The sequence below is a fragment of the Globicephala melas genome, chromosome 6 (assembly GCF_963455315.2).
Source record: "Globicephala melas chromosome 6, mGloMel1.2, whole genome shotgun sequence".
Classification (NCBI taxonomy): domain Eukaryota; kingdom Metazoa; phylum Chordata; class Mammalia; order Artiodactyla; family Delphinidae; genus Globicephala; species Globicephala melas.
This window is the reverse complement of record NC_083319.1, coordinates 27,752,383-27,764,820: the sequence shown is the minus strand read 5'-3', so window position 1 is coordinate 27,764,820 and position 12,438 is coordinate 27,752,383. Positions and strand designations below refer to the sequence as shown.

Here is a 12,438-nt window from a genome sequence, read left to right as displayed (position 1 = left end):
AATTTCCTATAAGATCCAATCAGATTAACTTAAAAGTGAATACCTTCATCCCTTAATAATTCCTTCTATAAACACTGCAAAAATCAACTCTATACTGAATTATGTATAGTAATGAGTTTTGGACTTATCTGAGCCTGCACATTGTAAGTGATGATGATGGATGATAATAATTACAGTCATTTTCTTCTGCTGTAAGCCATTATTTATACATTGCAACTTAGAGTTTATATCCTTTCTGAGCCTCTGCAGCCAAGAAGAGAAATATGTTTGTGGCAGTATTGATGTCAGTTGTCCTTTTACATTCACATGCAGAGAAAAACATTAGCAGAATTCTTACACCAATGTCCACACAATTTAACTGTTGCTTTATGGAAGTTGCTGTGAATTGCTTTCCATTCTCATTTCTAAAGAGAGTTCTGCCTTTCCTAATATTTTTATATTACAAGCTTACGAACATTCATCTTCCCCTGAACTTTTATCCCACATTTGCTGAAGCTCTTCTCTTACTTCTGTTTAGAATATTGGGTGAACTTCCTGCATATCAGATCCAAGTCACTCTTTTTTTTTTTTTTTTTTGCGGTACACGGGCCTCTCACTGTTGTGGCCTCTCCCATTGCGGAGCACAGGCTCCGGACGCACAGGCTCAGCGGCCATGGCTCACGGGCCCAGCCGCTCCGTGGCATGTGGGATCTTCCCGGACCGGGGCATGAACCCGTGTCCCCTGCATCGGCAGGCAGACTCTCAACCGCTGCGCCACCAGGGAAGCCCCCAAGTCACTCTTAATTTGACCTACCACTCTTTTTTTTAAATTTAATTTTTATTTTATTTTGGAGTATGGTTGATTTACAGTGTTCTGTTAGTTTCAGGTGTAAAGCAAAGTGATTCAGTTATCCATACGCATATATCCATTTTTTCAGATTCTTTTCCCATATAGGTTATTACAGAATATTTGACTTAAATTATCTAAATTTTCTTTTTCCCTCCCAAGTTTGCTTTCTTCTGGGGCCATTATTCACAAGAAAGAAGAATCTTCTTGCTAGTACATTCTTACTGGAATGGTAGCTGAATTTGGGAGATAGATAGTGGGGAGTTAGCTGGACCCACTTACAAATTAAGTGATTCTGTCTGTATATAAGCCTCTTGAGACATTCAGTACAGGTTTTAACTCAGCAAAACTATAAAATTACTACATGCCATAGGCCGTTACATTTCCTCACATGTAGGCACTGCACAGCATATTAAATTTATGAATGCCTGTATCTCTTCCCATAGCAATGAATAGTAGTCTGTATTGCTTATATTCCGGTAACAAGAGACTAACATCTGTAATGTATTATAGGGACGAAACCCCTACAGACAGATGAAGGAAATTAATCATAATGAGAAATGATAAGTATTTCTTTGTCTGTTGTCTTACTGATAAGATGTATTAGATTCCAAGTATTTATTGTACAATTACACACATGCAGTAGTTCAACTTTGAAGACTATAGCTAATGGAGATCAATTGTCCCACCTCTCTCCTTTCCTCCCTTTCTTACTAGTTAGGCTTGAAGATTTAAAATGTATATCAAATTCCGTTCATCTTGGTCTTGATTATTGTATCTAAGATATTTGGTTTACTTTGTTCTTTGTTAGGTCTCACATTGCTTTGAATTTTCATGTATAGAATTCCTTTGTTATTATAGTTTTTTAAAAAATTAATACTTTGTTTTTTAGAACACGTTTAGGTTTATGGAAAATTGAACAGGTAATACAGAGTTACCATATGCTTCCGCTCCTCCCCCACATACAGTTTCCACGGTTATTAATGTCTTGCATTAGTGTAGTACTTTTGTAGTAATTGATAAATTATTATTAGCTAAAGTCCACAGTTTACATTAGGGTTCACTCTGTGTTATACAGTTCTACGACTTTTGATAAATGGATCGTGTCATGTATCCACCACTACCTTATCATACAGAATAGTTTCACTGCCCTAAAATTCCCTTGTACTCTGCCTGTTCATCCCTTGTATCCTGCAGTCTTGCTATAAGCTTGTTAGTTCCAGGAATTTTTCTGTTGATTCTTTGAGATTTTCTACATAGACAATCATGTCATCAGCAAACAAAGACAGTTTTGTTTCTTCCTTCCTAATTTGTGTATGTTTTACTTCTTTTCCTTGTCTTATAGCATTTAGCTAGAACTTCCAGTACAGTGTTGAGTAGGAGTGGAGAGAGGGGATGTCATTGCCTTAGGGAAAAGTATCTAGTTTCTCAACATTAATGTTAACTGTAGTTTTTTTTGTAGATGTTCTTTATCAAGTAAAGTTCCCTAGTTTACTGAGAGCTTTTGTCATGAGTGAATGTTGGATTTTGTAAAATATTTTTTTTCTCCATCTATTGATATGATCATACAATTTTTCTTCTGATCATCTGATTTTTCTTCTACTGATGTGATAGTTTACATTAACTAGTTTAGAATGTTGAACCAACCTTACATACTTGGAGTAAATCTTTTAAAACCTTTTTTTAGCAACAAAAGGTTTAAATACAGTACTTGCACAGTTTCACACATTTCAGACCCATCTGTATCACTGGAGGACCACATTCTCCAGTTAGCCTGCTATTTAAAGTGGAACATCTGTTAATGTTGAGGAGCTATGGAAAACCTCTTTCATGGAAAGAAATTGATTAATGTTCATTCATGTTAATTGTGATTCATTTACCTCAGTTTGTTTAATGAATCATAGAACTCTTTGGAGAAACATTTAAAAATGCTTAAATATTTTGTGGGGTTGCGGAGTTCATTTTCAGTGTTGAGAAATTACAGTTATTTTATAAACTAGGTTTTTTAAATACATTGAAAATACCTTGAATTATTTTAATCTTTGGATTCAAAGCAAGTTATTTTATTTTGTCAATAGTGATTTAATTTATATTCTCCAGCTGTTTGAAATAACAGATTAAAAACGTGTTGAGAAGTAACAAATCATTCTTGATTCTTTATTCTTAGCATGTTTGAATTGCTTTTTGCTAACTAGGGTTTTAATATACTTTGAATAAGTCTATGAAAAACTTTGAAATATGAATTTTAAAACAGAGCTAGAAAAATGGTTATTTTGCATTTATAAGGTATCCCTTCTCTTAGCCTGATTCAATTGAACAGTTTAAAAGCGACATGAAAAGCATAATTTGAACGACAAACATAAATACTGGGTTAGTACTATAGTGAGAAACGAGCTTTTTTTTTTTCTTCAGTCCCCAAAGCTCCAGAGATAGATCCAGTAGAGTGTTTGGTGGCTGACAATTCTGTAACAGTAGCTTGGAGAATGCCAGAAGAAGATAATAAGATTGATCATTTTATACTGGAATATAGGAAAACTAATTTTGATGGACTTCCACGTGTAAAGGATGAGCGATGCTGGGAGATAATTGATAATATTAAGGGTACTGAATATACACTATCAGGTAAGATGACTGCATTTCATGAATCTCATTCTCGGAAGATAGATGTAATTGTGAAAAATATTTTGAATTACATTAAAAGATGAAATTATTAAGTTTCTTTAGCCAAGCTGACTTTTTGTATATTTATTATGGAAATGAATTTCTCTTAAAATATCAAGAAAACCTTCATTTTCATTACTTCTGGATATTTGCAATCTGGTAAAACAGTGTATTTAAAACAAACATGAAAGGATGTTCTGGAAACTGTATTTCAGAGTGACATTTAATTTTTACCTTGGTTTTCTAACAATAAAAAAAGCTGTCAATTTTCTAGATGTATCCACTACCCTGCATTTCCGTGATACTGTAAAGACTTGCCTTTACCCTTTTCTGATAACCTTCGCGATAATACTTAAAGTTAAGCTGTGACTTGGTATTAGAAATTTGTGTGTTGGCCTTTTGATAGTCTTTAAAAACATATCTGCATGTATAGGGGACTTTGGGTATTTGAAATGGCCAAATGTTGCCTGAGTTGTTCAATATTTGTTTTATGTGAGCAGTAACAGTAACGTTACCATTACTGAGCACTTACCATTTGTCAGGAGCTGGGCTGAAGTGTATTACACAGTACATCTCATTTAATCAGTACAATACATCTCATTTAGTCTTTACGGTGAAGAGGTTGGTTTTCTCTTTTCTATTTTAACAGATACAAAACTGTGGCTCCGTCAAGTTGTTGAAGGTCCCGTAGCTAGTAATTTTTGGATTGAGATTTTAATCTAGACCTGACAGACTTCAAAGTTTTTCTGTTAATCCTTATGCTTCACTTTCTCTTTAAATTCATTTTTCACATATGAAACAATGTGTCATAAATATAAAAATTCTATAGTGTCTACTTTCCAGAAATTGAATATGTTATTTTAAACTGTAGTGTCTCTCCATGAATGAAACCTTACTTATAATGAGGCTTGAGAGTATCTTTTTATTGCTAGGTTTAAAAAGCCCAGTGATAAACTGTATAATTTATTTTGAAGAAAATCATAGATAAATCATGATTTCTCTTATTTCAGGCATTATCACCCTTTTAACATAAATCTGTACCCTTCCTGAGTAAAAAGATAGTTCTAGGGAGGGAAAAATGTCTGTTTGAAGGTTCATACTCGTACTTTTGGAGTAGATTCCTTTACTTTTCATATCTGAAAGCCATTTTTCATTTTTTCAGGCCTAAAGTTTGATTCAAAGTATATGAACTTCAGAGTGCGGGCTTGTAACAAGGCTGTGGCTGGAGAGTGTTCTGATCCAGTGACTCTAGAGACCAAAGGTAAGATCAGTAGCTACTTGTACAGCATGAAACAGAACTTGACATCAGTAATTATTCCAGACTTCGTGACAGGAAACATTTCATGTATAGTTGCCTTCCTTCCCCACCTTGATTCACCCCCACTTCCCCCACCACCCCGCAAAGGAATTCTCAGCAGGAGGAATTTTAAGATGGGAAAATTAGGACTACAGTAGTGGTTTTCATTAGTTTTTCTTTTACCGTGGTATTCAGATGGGTAAAATAGACTGATGATGGTGTTATGTTCTCTCATGCATACTTACTTTACAAATTTCAGTCTAGTATAAATACATTCGCATGATTGGAGTTTGCCCAGAGTTTTCCCAGAGAATGGATTGTGACTCAATAATGGGGAAGTACGTATTCAGTTTAGTTCAGGTTCTTTTTGTTTTCTAAAATCTTATTGTAGAAATTAACATTTATATAATGTTTACAAAGCTCACAAGTCTTCATTTGATCATTGAAACCATCTTGAGAGATCAGTAGAATAGATATTATTGATAACCATTTTGCAGGTGAAGAAAGTGAAGTTAGTTAAAGTCTGTTCCTAGAACTAGCTTGGAAAGTTGTGAATAAGAATCGATTTACAAGTTCTGTGCCAGCCCTTATTGTGGACCTGGAATGTAAGTGCTTCTAGTCTCTGAGAACAGTTTGGATTTATTGTAGAATAACATATTTAAACACAGAAGATTTTTCAGGTATTTACCAATTTGAAGGCCACAATGCTAGAGGTCTTTCCAATCGTGAGGTGATAATTGACTCAGTTTACTTCCAGAATCAGATTCTACACATTGTTGTTAGATAGTTGGGCCTTAGAGTGTTCCACTGACCTCTAGTTCATATAGCATTTAAATAGGGTTTGAATGCCAGAAGTTTGACGTGATTTGGAGGCTGATATAAAAATATCATATTAGAATAAAACAAGATATGAGGTTCATAAGTTATTGACAAGACAAACTCATAAGAATATGTTTGCATCAGAAAGATTAAAAGAAACAAAACTAAGTCGAAGTAATTTGGATTAGCAAATGTTTTTATTTGAGAACTACAGATAACTGAGCCAAGAAATGCAATTACTTAGAATTACTTGTTAACAAACTGAGATGATACTGTGGTTTCTTTATAGAGATTTTTACCATTTCATAAATAGTCATATTTACAGGCAGATAATCCTTCCTACATAACTTGACCTGATTTTAGCCCTTGTCAGGTAAAACTGCATTATTATTAATATCCTCCCTCAAGAATATTATATGTTTTTTATTTCTTTTGTTCTCACTTTACTTTTTATGTTTAGTGACCAAACTTGGGCCTAAATGTGGTGAATTGTACATTTCCATTCAAATTCCATAGATTCAGGAAAATGAATAACTGGCTTGTAGCTTCCTTGGAGCTGGGCTGTCTGCTCCTGTTAGCAATGTCTAGATTTTACCAGTCAAATTCTTGGTCTTAGGGTTTGTAGGGAAAGACTAAGTTGATTCTAGTCCTTTTGAGCAGTTCTCTCTGCGGGGTAAACCCCCTGGGGTTGGGTTAGACTGATACTAAACGCTGCGGCCCACTGAATCTTCTGGGACCTTCTGGGAGACTCAGAGTAAAAGTATCTCTTAAGAAACTATGGGTCACAGGTTTTCTAGGGTTATTCCATACCACTGGAGTGGCCACTAATGACAACAGGAGCTCCAGAGAAAAGTCAGATTTTTTAAATGCTGTGTTAAACAGTTATTTACTAATTTTTTGACTTGTTGCAGCCCTTTTTGACCAAACAGTAGAAATAAGTATATGAGCAAAGAACTGGAGGCAAAGGGAAGGAGATGGAGATTTAATAGTTGAGGCCTACCCAAACTTCATATCCTGCCACTTGTGGTGCTTGGTGTGGAAAATAGTGAACATTGTTAATATCTGTCTCTCCAGTTGTATGTAACTCTATTTCTTCTGTTATTGGAATTGTCAAAAGTGATGAATAATATTTCTTATGACCAGAATTTTTAAAGTACATTATCCCTTACTTCCTTGTAAACGTAAATGATGTGATATTAATCACCAATTACTTTCTAGCCTCAAATGTTAGTGTCTATGATATAATTTTACAGTGCCTAGAAAGCAGCCACCAACACAAACTAAACACATGAAACATATCTGTGTCTGTGTTCTAATTTTTTTGGTACTTTGTTTTCACACTTTTAAAGATGTGGAAACTAATACCTGGCTATATTACAGGGCTTATATGAGAGACAGGACTAAAATTTGAGACCTCACTTTTGAGGCCAGTCTTTTATTTGCTTTTAAACTGCATGGTATTAACCCTCTTACCTTAGAGAGCCTCTATGATTTAGTTGAGGCCTCATAAAGGGACAGTGTCCAAAAAAGAAGAGATAAAAGGTTGCACCCCTGGGACTGGAACCCATGCTTTACTGTTTGGGTGCTGTGGTATTTGATAAATTTGGTCTCAAGCGGCTTGGGGGTGATACCTGTTTTTGCTACCCTTGACTCTACTCATCTCTCCATCATGAAACACAGGGAATAGCTTTAGGATTTGTTTCTTCCCTTAGGATTTTAACAGGCAGCTGGGAGTGATGGCACCTTAGAGTTATATCCAATTTTTCTTTCTCTCAAAAATGCAGATGCCCTCACATATATTAACTAATAACTAATATAGAGGTTAACCCTGTTTTCTTAAGGCAGTTCATTCTTGGTAATACAGGGTCTCAGTTTTGCTTAATCCTAACTTTTTAGTAACCCACCTGTTGAGGAATTCTGTTTCCATTTTTACTGAAAAGCTGCATTATTTCGTCTTTCAGTAAGCTCTTATCTGTTTACATGCAGATTTTGAAAGCTATTAACTTTTTTGCATATAGTATGACATTTTCTAAAAGTGGTTATGGTCAGTAGATTTGTATTTAGAATATTTAAAATACACTGAGCAATGGGTCAGATGCATAGGTAAAATTAAAGTGCTCTTTACGAAACAGTAGAGTATAAAAGGATTCTTGATTCACTAGGTAAGCACTAGGTTCTCTATATGAATATTTTGTTGTTTGATGATGTATATTTCACAGACACACTGAAACCTTAGCTAAATCACGTATTATCCTTAAGTGAAATGGGGTTTTGTAAAGGAATATTTCTTCACTGAGTACTTACCAGAAATTTAAATTTTTGGAGGGAAGTATAACTAATAAGCAGATTTATTGGTAACTATGTAGTAGATAATACCTTGCCTAAGACCCAGTTAGGGTCTTAGGATATTAAATAGGAAGAACTGTGCATTACTCAGCTGTGAATCAATACATTTCAATGATTAACGCTCATTATCCAAGGCAGAAGGTAATACTGTGTTACACTGATTTCCTAAATTAGCAGTTCTGAGTAAGTCTTGTGAAGAGTACAGATAGTTCCCCCGATACCAAATAATTTGAAAAGCGTAGTTTTGTTTTGGATTTTTAAAATTTGATTTCATTTAAGTAGCCCCTCTCCCCAGTCTGTTCTTTGCCATGTATATCATCTTTAACTCTATCAGCTGGATTAGTTCCCTTGCTTCTGCCATCATGGCCTGTTTCTCTGTGCTTGCCTTATTTTGAAACTACTAAGAGTTTAAATATGAAATTATTAAGTGTTAGGGCATAAGAGAAAATGTGTGTGTGCCAGGCTCTATAATTTTTTACACCACATCACTTTCTCCTCATCCTTAATTCTACCAGTTCCTCTTCCTATTTAGTCATAACAATCAGCTGATGCTCTAACAATTGGAAATTGAGGCTGTTGATTCCAGCAGAAGGAATGGCAGAAAGACCAGTGGCCATGAAAGTACGTTGTATTTGGTTGGAGTACAGGATAGATATATAGAGGAGAATAACGGGAAATAGAGTAGGAATTTGTAGATTACGGCTTTATCGTTGTAGACTTTAAATTTTAGGATTAGGAATTGGAACTTTATTCTCTATATACAGTGTTAAATCCATTGAGTAGGAAAACAATGTGATGATGGTTGTGCTTCAGAAACTAGAGATATGCTACATTTAAAAAAATTGAAATATTGTTTTGGTTAGCACTTAACTTCAGTTTGGATAACTCATCCTCCCATTTGAACCTGAGAGTTGAAGATACCTGTGTAGAGTGGGATCCTACTGGAGGAAAAGGTCAAGAAAGCAAAATTAAAGGAAAAGAGAACAAGGGCAGGTAAGCTAGTTTATTAAATCTGTTATCTGAATAAAATGCTTGTACATTGATTGTTACTTGACAATAACTTAAAATGAAATTCTTGGGAAGGGTAAGCTGGGACGAAGTGAGAGAGTGGACTGGACATACATACACTACCAAATGTAAAATAGATAGCTAGTGGGAAGCAGCCACATAGCACAGGGAGATCAGCTCAGTGCTTTGTGACCACCTAGAGGGGTGGGATAGGGAGGGTGGGAGGGAGATGCAAGAGGGAGGAGATATGGGGATATATGTATATGTATAGCTGATTCACTTTGTTATAAAGCAGAAACTAACACACCATTGTAAAGCAATTATACTCCAATAAAGATGTTAAAAAAAATTCTTATTAGTAACACCAAAGTGAAGAATATAATATTATCAGTACTTGAATTTGTCATTAACATTTTTCATTACTTTTTTTTAAGTTTCTTTCCTAATCCTCTTCTTACACCTTTTATTTCAGTATTCCATTACTTTAAAGTTATATCTACAGCACTTTGAACTGCTTAGAGAGAAATTCCTAGCAATAGTTCCTGAATTTTAGACGTATAGATCACCTGTCTTACCCGAAGGTCTGCAGTGAATGACAGCTATTACCATGTACAGTCCCAGTGTCTGGCCCCTGATCAGCAGCCTTATGAACAAAGAGGCAGGCTTGGGACCTTTTATTATTGTAGGACTTATTTAGATAGTCTCAAAGTATGGGGGCCTCTTTAAACAGAGATAAATTTTGCTCAAACTAAAATAAGGTAATCACTGTGAGTTAAACAGTAAATCAAAAGAAATTCCTCAGCAGGCTTTTGACCTAATTTTACTATAAACTGTTAAATTTAAGTTGTAAAGCAGTCTCTTAACAGTTGCCTATTTTTATCTGACAGTGCCCATGTTACTTCACTGAAGAAACATACAAGGTGATGATCTATGTCTGTATAGTTCTAGGACTTAGTATATCTAGCTTGGCTGAATAACTTTTATTTTTCTTTAACCAATAAGCAGAAGCCATTGCAGTAGCCTTCATAAGCTAAAATATTGGTCTGTGTAGACTGTCTGTATTGGTGGCTTATGTTTTGAATTTACAGCATTATAATGTGCTGTATATTATTTGGATTATGTTGTATACGATAACAAAACAATAAGCTCTGCTTTAAAGTCTTTCTTGAATTATTTTCCTTTATCTGATTTTTTTCTGCATTTACTTATACTTGGCACCTTTCTTGTTGTGCTGTATTCAATATATCTAACATTACAGCTTTGCATTTATATATATTTGACATGAGGCAGGTGTGAAGTGTCCTATGTTTTATAATAATCATGCAGTTTCAGAAGCATCAAGGATAAAAAATAAAGGTCATTACTGAAGTTATTAGGACAGTGCCAGAAAGATGAATCACTTCAAATTGTACAAGTAATAATGTGCTAATTTGAAGATACTGCGTATCTTTCCCAGAAACCAGAATGTGTTCTCTTTTCAAAATTATCTTTTCTTTTTTCTAGTTTATTTGCTTATTATTGGTGAAAGTGATTTCATAGTTAGTGTATTATAAATTGTAAAGTGCTGCTGGATTTAATAGAATCAGTGAAGTTTCATTTGGTCATTTGGAGATTTTTAGGATACTTATATGTAGAATTTCATCATGTTATTTCTCTTTCTCTCTTCCCTCCTTTTAAGAGTATTTTATTATGTAGGCTACTTCTGGAATGTTACATACATTTATTCTTTCCATAAATATTTGTTCACTGCAGGATGTCAGCTGGATATTTTGGAGTTTATAGGGATAAACACTGTCCCTGCCTTCAAGGAATTTGCCCTAACTTATGTAGATGAGATATATCTCTCTATATAAATAACAATAATACAAGATAGAGATTATGTGTAATAGTATGTGTGAATCAGGGAGTTTAGAGGAAGAAAGGTTTCCTGAGCTGCCGCATGTTGAAGTGGTCAGTTAGGACAATAAGCCAAACTGAAAGTAACAATCAAGACTTCATGTACTTACTGTGATAGTATAAGCTAGAGGCCACAAAGGAAAGGGTGTTAGCTCCCCCCAGGGTTCCACTTTTCACAACAGAATGGCTCAGGGTGAGGGTTAGGTAAATGAGAGCAGATGGCAGATGGTGAGTATCTGAGGGTCATCTCACTGCCCAGGAAGGCCCAAACAGAAGGCTTCTCCTATTGTTTTATGGACCTGAGGCCAAGGAAATGAGAGAGGGGGAAAAGTTAGGAGTAGAAAAGTATTGAGACAGAGTGGAGAAAAGTGTCTTCAGACTGCTCCCTGACCCCTGCCCTCTTTAAGGAGGTCTCTGAAGAGGCAGCTGGAAAGGGTCTCAGCCGGGGGCCCCCTGCTGTAAGGGGGCCTCTGAATACAGGCGCCCAATCTAGGAATGCAGACATTCATATGAGCTTGGGGTTGCAGGGGGTATTGCAACTGCTTCTAGAAACTGCAGTGAACTAGCTCTGTACCAAGTCTGGGGTAGAGAAGGCAAGCATTTATAATCGCTTCTTGTTGGGCCTGAAAGATCATACATAGGATTTTGGCCTGGAGCTGGACTCTTCAGAAAAGTTATTTAGCCTGGTAGGATCTGGGAAACCTTCATTAGTGAAATGGTATTTAGGTTGGTTCTCAAATAAGTGGAAGAATGTGTAGCGTTTGGACTTGCAGTGAGAGAAGGAGCAAGGAAAGGAAAAGGCACTGAAGCAGATTGCCTGAGTTTAAGGGACACTTGAGTGACTATATTTAGCTGGATAGTGCTCTCCAGAGGTGAGAAGGCTGGAAAAGCAGAGTGGGCCCAAATCAAGAAGAACCTGAAAAGCCAAGCTAAGTCATTTGTAGGCAGTAAGAAAGTGCTTGAAGATTTTAAAGTAGGAGAATCAGTTAGGTTTATCTCGTAACAGTGAACAAGTGAATTGGGTAGCAGAGAGATCATCTGGGAAGTTGGTAAAATAATCCAGAGTAGAGGTAACAAAGAGGCTTAATTCAGATAGTTGAGTGACTGAGGTGTCTTTAAAGGATGGGATCATGTTTACTTTAAGACAGGGGGTCCCCAAGCCCCGGTCCTGGCCGTGACCGATAACAGTCGTCTTGGGAGGGAGGGTGCACAGCAGGAGGTAAGCGGCAGGTGAACAAGCGAAGCGTCATCTGCCGCTCCCCATCGCTCCCCATCGCTCGCCTTACCACCTGAACCATCCCTCCCCCGGTCCATGGAAAAATTGTCTTCCACGAAACCGGTCCCTGATGCCAGAAAGGTTGGGGACCGCTGCTTTAAAACAATAACAGCTGTTGCACTTCTTGCAAAAATGTACTTAGGTTGGAAGTCTAGAATGCTGCAAAGGAAGACATCTCCTTATTTAATTTTTCTCTGAAATTTAAGCTGCCATTCTTAGTAGTTACATCTGTTTTTCTTTTTGCCATGCTTTCCCTTTATTTCTTTACTACTGGTAAGTTATAAATTTTTTTTGTGTTATGAATGCAGT

The 12,438-nt window shown here is 36.0% G+C and overlaps 1 protein-coding gene across 3 annotated transcripts in view; it reads left to right on the top strand.

Annotated features, from left to right (window-relative positions):
- Positions 1-12,438, top strand: part of FSD1L (fibronectin type III and SPRY domain containing 1 like) — a 70,328-nt gene that overhangs the window by 38,404 nt on the left and 19,486 nt on the right. For 2 of the 3 annotated variants that reach the window (XM_060300676.1, XM_030859127.2), the window contains exons 7-9: positions 3,239-3,448; positions 4,650-4,748; positions 8,813-8,942. In XM_060300676.1, coding sequence (XP_060156659.1) covers positions 3,239-3,448; positions 4,650-4,748; positions 8,813-8,942 — 439 coding nt within the window. Of the gene's footprint in view, positions 1-3,238; positions 3,449-4,649; positions 4,749-8,812; positions 8,943-9,844; positions 9,878-12,438 lie in introns of all 3 variants that reach the window. The other variant, XM_030859130.2, reaches the window with a different exon arrangement.